This window comes from Coturnix japonica, chromosome 4 (genome assembly GCF_054131305.1).
Source record: "Coturnix japonica strain WE chromosome 4, WE-NBRP24, whole genome shotgun sequence".
Classification (NCBI taxonomy): Eukaryota; Metazoa; Chordata; class Aves; order Galliformes; family Phasianidae; genus Coturnix; species Coturnix japonica.
This window is the reverse complement of record NC_140666.1, coordinates 35,827,830-35,840,156: the sequence shown is the minus strand read 5'-3', so window position 1 is coordinate 35,840,156 and position 12,327 is coordinate 35,827,830. Positions and strand designations below refer to the sequence as shown.

Sequence of the window (12,327 nt, the reverse complement as noted above, 5' to 3'; positions counted from 1 at the left end):
ATTATGTAGAAAACCCTACAGAAGTCTTACATTTTACATGAATATATAGATCCCACTACAAAGTCAGAACAATCCTTGTTAGTTTCTTCATTATTTTTATTTGCTGTCTTTTAGCTGTTCTTGTGTTCTGAGCCTTTCTTCAAATTAAGAAAATTCATCTTTAAAAGCAAGATGTCTTTAAAAGAATGTTACTGCAGCTGCTGTATTTATTCATTGAGAAGCTGAAATAAAATATAGTTTCCAAATATCCTCAAATTTGGGTGAAGTTCAGATTTTCCTTGGATCTCAGTTCGCTGGCTGGCCACCATCCCATATCACTAGTGGTGTAACTAGCTAAAAACTGGGAAAACAATTTCAAGAAAATTTCAAGGCTGTTTTGGCTTATATTGAAGTGTAGAGATAGCACCAGTAGCTTGGTTTCAGTAATGCATCGTTCTTTAATCTGAAAAACGAACTCAGGATGGGGTAAACGCTATATGTAAGTTAAATGTGTAAGACTTTAGCATTTCACAAACAGTAAGGTAAACCTAGTGTGTAAAGAAACCCTACGTTCTTTGGTTCCCCTTGTTCAAGCTGGTTTTTATCTTGGCTAACTTAAGTTGCAAGTGCAGCTTACAATTAAGTTTCATGATTAAATGTTATTTTTTACCAACAAATATATGGAGTGACCTTGCTCCCACTGATGTGCTTAGGTGTTGCCTTCATTGGAACAGAATCTGCTACTTGAGAGTGGCGAAATGTAAGTATTCAACATTGCATTCATTTTTATGACCCTTATTTAAATCACTGGAAATGGGACGTTGGAGTTTAACATACATTTATTGGATGTTATGCTTCTCTGAAGAAACTAAATGAAGAAAACAAAGGAATAACACCCAGTGTTTCTTCCGTACTTACCCAACTAGTTTTCAAAAATATATATACTTGAAAAACCTGTATGGGAAATTCCTTTGCTCAAGTTGCATGTACATTCACATGTTGCTTGTAATGAAATAGGTATCTTTTCAGTGGGGAGGTCTTAATTTTTGCTCTCATTTAACCAGGAGCAAACAGGAAACCTCAGTCCAAACTTCTCATTCCAAGAATAATAGCAGTGTCAGTCACATTTTATGAAAGCATCATAGAATTTATATAAATAAAACTAGTATACATTTCAAAGAATATATAAAATGCTGGCATTTTGCTTTTACTGCAACGATCAAAGAGCTGATTTCAAATTAAAATTATCCTGAATTTTAAATTATGTATTTAATAATAATAAAAATATTTAAAAGAAAAAAAAGTAGCGCATGTACTTCAGATTATAGGATAAAGTTTAATGTATTTTATTAGCTTAAGGGACACAGAATAACTATCTATCCAGAACTTCAGGCATGCATTTACATAAATATATTAAATTAAGAAAAGCAATTATACACTTAAATGTCCTTTTGTCTAGAAAATCATTAAATCCACAGATTAACAATAAATCCAACTCTATGCATTTATCACTTCCAGATACAACTGTTCAATTTCTTAGATATTACACAAATACATTTGTTAGAATTTATATGCATTATACATATATTATATATTACATAATAGTGTGTATACATACATGATGTTCAATAATATAATTATAATTTGTACTTTTATAGCACTTTTCATTTGAAGAGCTCAAAGCGCTTTACAAGGGTTGGTTTCACTACTTTTCAGATGGAAGTTGGAGGCACAAAAATGCAAATATTTAAGATTATTTAGAATTTGTGACACAAAATAACTGAATTCTTTTGCTTTTAACTTCAGCCATGCCGTCTCCCTAAGAAGAAATACACATAGCGTATGTAATCTACACAGGTAGACTTGCAACGACTTGTAAGTTCTTCAACCAAGAAAGCAATTATATTAATAATGTTAAGCACATGACTTTGGTGAGGTTCATGTGCTTAAAATTACTTGTGTGCTCCAGTGCTCTGCTAGACTGGTGCCTGTATATGCTTAGTATTATAATACAGTTTATAGAACATAAACATAATTTGAATTACATTTTCTAAGCTATTTTCACACATTTCAAATGTACACACAGTACTTGATGGCTACTATAAAATAAAGCTACTTGAATGGAGGAATATCACAACAGTTATGTTCTTAAGTGACAGATTTTTGTTATTTCCTTTTCCTTTCCTGCTTGGCTCCCATTAAAATCTAATTGTTCTCCAAAGGGAACTGAAGTTTTCATTCTGTAGTATGTTTTGTGGGGAACAGCTAATGGCATTTCTGGATAATTCACAGGGTAGAATTACCGCTTCTGGTATTAGTGGTGATCTCTACAAGATACATGTGGTGACCTAATACCAGATGGTTTCTGGTCTCGGTGTAGCCTGATAGGAATTAAGGCCATTCTGAACAACATTGATTGAGAAACTGCCTAGAGTGTTTTTCTTTTAGTGACTCTTCTAAATTCTATTCAGAAAATGGAATTTAGTTGACATGATGCAAATCACCTTTTTCTTCAATAACAAAATGCGTCCTGCATACAGACACAGAAACAAACAGACAGCCACATGTCTCTGTCTTCTACCCACTCAAGAATTTTGTGAATACCATCACTACACACATTCACATACTTCAGGGGGCACCTCCTTTCTGAAATTTCTGAGAATTTAAACAATTTTTCATTGAAAGTATTTTTTTAAGAGGAATTTAACTATATAAGGTATGTGGGACCCTACTGATCATATATAGTAGACAGAAAGTTTTTTTGTTTGTTTTTAATCACAGGGATAAAACTCTTCTACAACAAGCCAGCTTGCTGTTTGCGCATATTCTTACCAGTAATTTCTGATACTTTTGATGGTGGAAGCCTATGTGTATACAGTACAAAATTGGTAAAGAAATGCATTAAATACATGTTGTACAAAGTATTAATTTTTGTGAATTCCCATAGCCATAAAATGATTGCTAGAATTATGCGTTCAGTGTCTGGAGTTCTGGTAAGCTGATGTGTCACTTGGCTTTCCAATCACACTGTACAGCATAAAGAAGAACCTTCATGGAAGCCTATGAGACCTTTAGTTGAGTTATGGGATAACATGACCTAGACCAAATTAGTAATTATTAACAACTCAGTAGTGAACTGAAAGAAAAATTTTGATGTGTCCATTGAACCATTTATACAGTGTGGTAAAATCAAAATATTTATCTTATCCAAGATTAACCAATAATAATACTGTCCTGTCAGTCAGTCTGTCCAGTGTAAATTATGCAAAATTAATTGCTATACTAACATTGTTTATTGTCCGTTATGTATTTTACAGCATGATAAATTCCTAGTGCACAGTGTGAATTGGAGTCAATGTGTACAAAGGCAAGCAGACAAACCCTTGGCCTGGCATGGGCCTACAGAATACCTAATTGTCTCCAATCCTGCACTTGTTTATATCTGCTACTTCTGTACTTTGAGTAGTCTCGTTGTTTTCAGCCTTACTATTCTTAGTTATTAGTAAGGATAGGAACTTTTTTGTTGTTGTTGGATCAACATATATTCTTGATTGCAATATTACACCATTCCTATTTAAGACATGAAGAAAGGTTTGAAAATCTGCCTAATACATTGAATGGAGCGTCTGTAATACTGGACTCAGAACAGCTGCAGGAACTTTTCCATTGATGTCTGTGAATTGGGATGCCGTCCTTTCTGTGGTGGCAATTTTTGGCTCTGCCTTCTTATGTGCATTTCATCAAATGAGACCACTGACTTATTGTTTGAATTATTTTCCTGCTTAGTGGCATGTGCTTAAATATTTGACATAAGCACATATGTGCAAAAGAGAAAAAATGTGAAATAACTCCTCAGAATTTTAAAAGAAGTATGAAAAGTCTGGCAAATATAACAGAACGCTTGTGTAACTGTTGGCAGAATTTATAAGGAAACTCAACAGGATCGGATATGTTCTGTTCTTAAAGACAGGTCTGAATCTGCATTCCTATTCTGGAAAACCTTAGTGAGTCTAATGACTGCAGATGCAGACAGAAAGATAATGTGTGCAGTGACATATGTAGTGAAGTTCTGCCAGCTGAGTGGATATCTCTTAAGGACTTAATCCTATAATTATTGAAGTCAATAGGAGATTTTCAGTTGACATCATTGGATAGTGAGTCAGGCCCTCAGAAACTGAAGGAATGCTTCACTAAGCTGTCAGGTAGCTTCAGTTGTTTCACACCTATCCCCTAATGGTACGTATTATTTCACTGGATTACTTCCCTTCTGAAAATGAGGAAAATTTTAGCAAAATGTTATTACTTTTTTTTTTCAGTATTTTTACAACATCTTTATCTGAAACTACCCATGGGAATATTTGTCAGCTTTTTGTAACCCAAACTCAGATTGGTGGGACTTTATTGTGAATTTGAATTAGAATAAATTTTACATGGTGGTTGCCTTTTTGGCAAAACTCTTAGTAAAATATCTTTTTTTACAATACTCCTGTGAAAGATTTCTTGGGCTGAAGTGCTTTTGTAGACTCAGTTTTGTATATTTGTATATGAAAAGCAACATATTGTCATCTGAGGAATATTGTTCTGCTTTTTACTTGAGGTATCTGATTACTGGATTGAAATCACTCAACTTCTGACAACCTCTGAGGCAGAGCAGCTGGAGGTTCTTACTCCTGAATATACATACAGTTAATAACCAGTGTCCAACTAAGCTGCAGCATTAGAAGTCACTGTAAGATGACAATTCTGTGGAGCAATTGGAAGATACAAAAGATCTCAAGTCTACTGAGTAGACTCTGATGCATCCATTGTTATACAGTTTGAAAGAAAGGAAGCAACACCTACAGCAACCAGGGATTACTGGGGTTTGCTGTGGTTCTAGAAAGGAATGAGCTGCAAAGCCAAAATGCAGAGAAGTGAATGAAAGGAGATTTAAAAAAAAAAAAAAAAAAAAAGAGTTGTCAGGGTTGCCAATAGAGGACTTAAATTCTTATTTATACCTAATTTAGAACTCAGATGCATTAAATGGAATAACTTCTTAGGATTTATAGGTACAGAGGGTCTGCATCTATGTCCCTGACTGTTAATGGAAGAAATTTATTTCCTTCAGGTGAAAGATTTGAGTTAGTATTTCTTACTGGGGGCATCAGAAAAGTGAGCTTGATGCTTTTTTTATTTGTTTGCTTGTTTTTCTGAAATGGGATTAAAACAATTTGGAGCTAATTTAACAACTTCTTTTTTCTTTTGTTCTGAATATTTATCAATGGAGAAAGGACACTTCTAATATTCAAATAATATTCCTTTTTTTCAGAAGCATCTTAGAAACAGAAAGGTTTTCCATCTTAAAATAATAAGATGAGAGTTGAAAACTAGTATACATCAGGAATAGAATTAGGTTTCTTGCAACAGGTACATTTATTCTCTTGTAACAATGGAAAGCCTGAAAGAACGCTCAAAATGTACAATGTACTGGGAACCGAGGGGGCACTATCTCACAGTAAAGGAATAAATGAATGGAATAAAAGATTAGGAGCGAAAGAGACAGAGACAACTTGAACACATACATAAAATCCTTTCTAGCGGCCCTTATCTAATTGCCTCATTTATCTAGTTTCATTTATAAGCTCAGTTTTATTCTTGGACACTTGCAGAGATTGTGTGAGAATGGCTGTAGAATGACCTGGCTGGCAACAGGCTTTCTACAACCCTTCCTCAACCCCCTCCCAGCCCCCCCTTTTTTTTCTTGTATGCCAATTCTCAGGCAATTACTGCAGTTGCCCTTTTTATATTAGCATCTTGGGTGGCTAGGCCTAGGCTTTCCTCACTGTTTTTAATAGTATAATTTCTTTTGATAAATAGGCAGTTGGGATTTTTGTGTCTATTTTTGAGAATATTTCTCTTCGTCTGGGGCTTCCTACATATCCATGTGGGCTTCATGCAGATGCCTGCTTTCATATGATAGAAGAGAGTATTTAAAACTGAAGCAAAACACCTTTTGCAAATTATGTCTGTTTTCCTCCCAGTCTGCCCATAGGTTCATTTTTAGTTTTGAAGTTTTGACTCAAACTTTTCTTTTTAATAAACTTAAGTATTTGTTTCAATTTTAACAGTAGTTTTCTGGTTTCAGCACTGTTCATAGGAGTATTGGGGGTTTTGTTTTGTTTGTTTTGTTTTTCTATTGATGTCACTGAGACCTGGATTTAATTCTTAATCTTTAATTGAGTTTAATTTTCTGATTCCACAAGTAGACTAAATTGTCTTTATTATTATGTTGAAGTCTGTATTTTCTTTGTTACCCCTTCTCTTCACAGTTATGGCATATAATGGCCATGTGCGTGCATGACTGTGGCATATACATTACTGGGGTTCTTTAGTTTAGGTACCATCTGGGGAGCTGTTCTTTTTTGTTGTTGTTGTTTCTTTTATTTTAAGTGTATAGACTTTAAGCAGAGAACCAAACTGTCACATCTCCCCAGCTGGATATTGAGAATATCACGAATTAAAGTTGCTTTTATTTTGTAATATACTCATTAAATAAAGTGTCTAAGATGTTGCCTCTGTCAGATACTTAAAAGCTGCTAAAATATTTCAGCGACTTTCTGGCTTTACCGATTATGAAGAGTGCAGTAAAACTGCAGTATCTGACAGATTTAGACAGCTGGCTCATTCATGAGAAGTTCACATTTTTGTCACCCACATTGAATAAGGAAAGATTAGATGGTAAGGTCAATTTACAAAAATGGTTGTCAGGACATTTTTAATTGTAAAACTTTTTTGTGATGGAATTCAGGAAAAAGACTAAAGGCAGAAAGCAGTGGAGACAAAGAGCTGCTATTAACCTACAGATGCTACTGCAGGGTTCATTTTGAGATTGGTCACACTGCTTAGCCAATGAAGTGCTAGTGTAACTATAAGGGACCACCCTTTTTGGGGTGAGAGGGCAATTCGGTCTTCATGCTCATTTAATCCTGAGATGTCTTTCAATGGACTGTCAGTTGAATCTACATTGTGCAAAATTATGCATGCACTTTTTAATGCAGACTATTGTTCTCTAAGCACTTAACCAAGATTTCTCAACCAATTTCCATTTGGCATGAGGTCACTTGAAACTCAAGAAAACATATATGGAAGGCAAGTGTAAGTTTCTGTTCCTCTTAGCTAGAATACTTATTAAGATAAATGCAAATAACATTTTTTATGTGCTTAAAAATGTACTGTTTATTAAATCAAGACTGACAACGTTCCATAAAGGAAAAGTTGTTACATGTCACTGCCCTGCAAAGAGACTTTTGCTACTGGAGAGCAATACAGTTACAGTAAGCTAGATGTTATTGCCTGAAGTGTTGTAAACTGTTGATGTAAGTAGCTGCTTATAGGAACCATTAGTGTGTGCATGGTGGTGGCCATGCTACTCTTTATATGTGCAAGATTTTATAAAAGCCAGATAGTGCAAAGGAAATCTAATAGCCAGCAAACATGAACAAAGAAACTGCCAATAACTTCCCAGAGATGGAGAGGGCACCAATTCAGAAGATATATCTGATTAAAATATTAATACTTTCAAAAACCTGACTATAGCATGTACACCATATTTATTGATACATTTACAAAAAATCAATTTTATGTTAGCTCTTCAAGAAACATTTACATTTAAAACCATATTTGGCAATAATTGTTATACGTTTTATACAAGTGACATCTTACACAGACAACAACTGCTAATGTGAGCTTTCATCCAGTGAAGTTCCATTCAGTGTGAAATCTGTAGCAGTCTAGTTGTGTATAATCTGGCCTGTCCTGTTATAGTGATAATCATTTTATGAACATTTTTAATATATGCTGGAATTTTAATATGTTTGGTTGGTGGGTTTTTTTGTTTTTTTTTCCATCCATTGTAAATGAATACAAGTTGACACAAAGATACAGATGCACAATACATTAAAGTGTGTGTTTGCTCTTTCTTTCCCCATCTTTCCAATTAAATTGGTGAAAAATGTAACATTAGTATTTTACAGGACGTGGTAAAGCTGTCTCATCTAAGTGATGTCTATATTATAAAAATAAAATAAAATAATATAAATATGTAAGATGAACCCAGTGCCCATTGTTAAATAAAATACATGATAGAAAGCAGACCTTCTAGGATGACTGGTTTTGATGTATGTGAGTATAATTTAATTATTAAACACTTGAAACAGTCTTGATATCAAGCTGCGATAACCAGATTTTTGCATCTATGCTGGATAAGGAAATACGTAACAGTCTGTAATAGAGTTACATTGATGAAGGTGGAGATTACAGTCTTACAATGAATTGCCTAGATAGGAATGCATAAAGCAGTTCTGAAATATTGTCTCATAACGTAGTTCATTTCACCTTAAAAACTGTTACAACTGGATTTCATTAAGTCCTGCAGTTTATATGGTAATGGTTCAAAACTGCTCTCTTATTGCTATAATTAGCCAGTTGCAGACACAAAGTTTTGGGATGTCACTGAATCCATTATGACATCAGAAAAGTCCTTAAATGAAATTGTGTTTTGCAGTGGAATTACTTTGTAAACTATTTCTCATGAAGAAATACATATAAAAAAATTCCACCAGCCGTAAAACCTTATTTGTGATACTGCTTGCCCATATATGTGTTGGGTATCTGTACATCTACAGAGATGTACAGAAATATTAACACATATACAATGAATTTATCTGCACATTTCTGGATATTATATTTAAATTAATAAAGTAAATCAAATCACTGGTATTTGTTGCAGGATAACAGTCTTTAAAAAATGATAGGATCCAAAACAAATGCCCATTGAAAGTGTAGTTTCCAAACAGTCCCCAGAACTATACAATATAGCTGGTTAGATCCAGCAAGTAGGATGTCATGTCTAGGATCTGATCAAGAATACCTGCCCTTGTAACTCTTCGGATGTTTCTATCCACTTGTTCACACTGGGGGCCAAGATAGCCTTTTTTACATAAGCATTTGTTAGGCCTTACACAGACGCCTCCATGTCGACATGCTGGGTCACACTTTGCTGTGGGCAAAAAGAAAGAACAATTTTCTAATTTTTTTCAAGTACCACAAAGCAAAAAGATACAATACATATTCATTAAGAACTACTTTTCTAGTCCAGTAATGGTAAAGCACATACATTAAAAAGTAAATAGGATGAAATATCGGATGCTTTGAAACTATGTATTTTAAAGTTGTAGAGTATAAGGGGTTGGCAGTATTTTTGTATGACTGAGAGACTATAACCCAGGATAGACTGAGAAACTCAAATGGCAAATTCTTGAAAATGACCAATTTCTCATTTTGGAGACTCGTCTCAAAAGATTTTAGGCTCCAATATGATATATTTTGAAAAGAAGACAGATAAAATATAGACTCCTTTAGACAGTGCTGGTCTACATTATCACATTTCTTAGGGGCGAGCCAAAGAAGTCTTGAAGTTGTGGAGTCATAATAGCACCTGACCATGTCCAAGCAAGCAAGTACTAAATCTTTCAATCCAAACTAAGTCACTCTTGCTCATCAGTAAGAACTCTGAGGCTGCTGAAATTTACACTCCAGTCTATAAGAGTTGTATGTTGACCCTAGAAGGGCCTTCCTGAGTGCCCTTCCAACCTGAAGTGTACTGTAGTCCATTGTGTGATCCTTGTTTTGTCCGACCCTACAGTTCTTTTTCTCTTTCATTTCACCTGTGCATATAGGCATCTAATCAAGTTCCCTGATCAAATGTCAATCAGAAGACTGTGCTGATTCACTAATAGCAGCTTCTGGTAACCACACTTTCTCTGGAAAATCTGTATAGGCTGGAGTTCTGTAGCCAGTAGCAGTAACCACAGTTTCTGTGGGACACTGATAGCACAACTACAGTACTCAGCATCACTTGTTCATTCATCTTGCCCCCGAAGTGACATACTCAATATTAAGCTTGAATACAGTCACTTTTTTGAAGTGACTTTTCAAAGATAAGTTGCAGCAAAAAGACAGGTCTGCAGTTACTTGTCATGGATTACAGCTATTTCCTGATTATCAGCTGCTTTGCAATGATAGCATTCTCATATCATAGAATCATAGAATTCTCTTTGACAAACTGGAGACATTTTATTCTGTAGGGTGAAAAATAAGTATGTACCTAAACTGAATCAGTTGTATTAAATTTACGAAGTGCAAAATATGTAATAATGACCTGCAGGCCTAACCTTAAAATCTTTCCTGGCCAGATACACCTATTTAGCATAGACAGAATAAAATTGAAGGTGGAAGCTGATTGTGCAAACAGCAAACATGTGTTGGTTGGATTTCCTTTGATTTTGATAGTGTTGGTGAAAAACTAAGAATGCTGTTATCAGTTGTACTCCTGTTCTTAGTTGCATTCTATAGTGGTTCGCACCGTATTAGTTGTTTTGAGTTTTGCACCGATATTAAAAATTATTCTTCTCCTACACCTCATGAGATTAGTATCTCTTTTATGTTGTCTTGGAACTAATGGTCAATGACATATGTTGAAAAATTCTCTTAGCAAATTATTAAAAGCAAGTTAAGCCATGTCACTGCTTTTCTCAGTTGTTGCTATGAATCTGTATACAAACCAGTTCTGCAGAACTCTCCTTCCCAGCCTTGATTACAGCAGCATTTTCCTGTGGGAGTGCAGTGCCCATTCCGACAGTGCCTTGAGCATTCAGATGTCAGTATCTGTGCCGACTGAGCTGTTCTTTTGCATTCCTCAGGAACTAAAGGCCTGTAGGAAAGCATATGAACCAAGCATATAGTTAAAAGTCAGGAAGAAGGAGAAAATTTACTTTCACACATGAAATAGAAATGTGGACATTAATATATTTCTGATGCTGTTTTTTGTTGAGCTTTTTGATGTTATCTCTAATCTGTAGCATCTTAAGTTGGCTAAATGTCCAGCTAGAATCCAAACAAACAAAAACAAAAGGTACATGATAGTAAGAGCTGAAAAGAAAACAACATGGTTTGTTATATTGACATAGGTATTAAATTACATGCAGGCAGTTGGAATATCTACTTGTGCACTGGTTACATTATCAAATATTAAAATCCTAGACTGATACGCCTGTGTGAGAAAAGTAAAAGATCTTGATAGTCTATGGAGTATTAGAAGGGGGTATGATGGAGGTGTAGAAAACACTGACCAAAAAAAAGAGGAGGAAGGCTGGGAATTCTTGTTTACTTCCTGTTTCAAGTTCAGAAGAAATGTTGAGCAAAAAACAAATTAACTAGTTGAACCTGTGGTTTCTGAGGTACCAGTGAAGCCCATGTTAGCAGGATAGTTGGCCCTATCTAGCAGGATTTTGATAAGACATTTCTAGGCACAGTGGGACATTTGCAAGTAATACTTAATAGGGTAAAATTTTATAAGAAAAGAAAGCACACATACCTAATGTCACAGAATTCCCTCACTAGCTGACTGGGCTTAGATTTTTTTTCACCCATTTTGGCATGCAGCTTTTTAATGGTACACTGCAGAGCTCCTCACATTTTTCTTCGAAGCAGAATAACAGAGCACAGGATCACTGGTTTGTTTCACCCTAGCACTTTCTCTGCTCAGGCTTAATTGCTAAGATGATTATTTAAACATCCATTCAGAACTGGTCCACCCAGTGATGTTAAGAACAGAAAGAATGGGTAGATGCATCATTCAGTGTAGTACCAACTTCTGATTTCTCTGAGAAACAGATACAAACTCCTGTATTAATTAAGGGCTTTGAAATGTTATTTGATGTCTCTCATCAAAAATCTCTTCAGCTTTTGTGTTTATGTATTTCCACACTATCTTTTAATTATAAAGCATTATTTTTTGACCTGTAGGAAATTCCAGTTCTGTAGTGATGAGAGCATTGCATATGATCTGTTTAGGGAAGTTCCTGCACTTAAAAATTATATGTCAGTTTCACAGTCAACACTGTTTTGAAAAGAGGAATGTAAATGATGTGATTTTCTGTGGAGGCTTACACAGATTTAAAGTAAAAATATCTGTCTTCTAATGGCTACCTCAGGAAAAAACAACTATGTACAGCCATCTGTATAGGAGGCATCATTCTTTCTTCATCTGTCTCAAAGTCCACTTTTAGTTATTTTAGATGAAGCCCTCTCTTTTTCATGCTGAAAAACAAGTATTGTGTATAGCAGGAAGGATAGCCTCAGGTTCCTGGAGCACCTCTTAGAAAAGAGCTCTTGTGGTATCTCTTCAGTGAAGTATTATCTCCTACAGCATGATGATATTTTATTTGTGAAGACAATTATTTACTTTATTAATAGGTACAAAACATTTACCTATGATAGTGATGGAATACTTAGGTTCTTTTTATTCAT

General features: G+C 34.9%; 2 protein-coding genes across 3 annotated transcripts in view; one reads left to right on the top strand and one right to left on the bottom strand.

The window, feature by feature from the left end:
- Nucleotides 1-12,327, top strand: part of ANAPC10 (anaphase promoting complex subunit 10) — a 113,982-nt gene that overhangs the window by 70,711 nt on the left and 30,944 nt on the right. The window lies entirely within an intron of this gene.
- The window catches only part of HHIP (hedgehog interacting protein), a 67,927-nt gene continuing 62,767 nt past the window's right edge, over nucleotides 7,168-12,327 (bottom strand). Inside the window, exons 12-13 of the mRNA XM_015861102.3 lie at nucleotides 10,581-10,729; nucleotides 7,168-9,016 (exon numbers count right to left, since the gene is read on the bottom strand). Of these exons, the coding sequence (XP_015716588.2) occupies nucleotides 8,823-9,016; nucleotides 10,581-10,729 (343 nt within the window). The 3' untranslated portion in view covers nucleotides 7,168-8,822. The remainder of the gene's footprint in view (nucleotides 9,017-10,580; nucleotides 10,730-12,327) is intronic.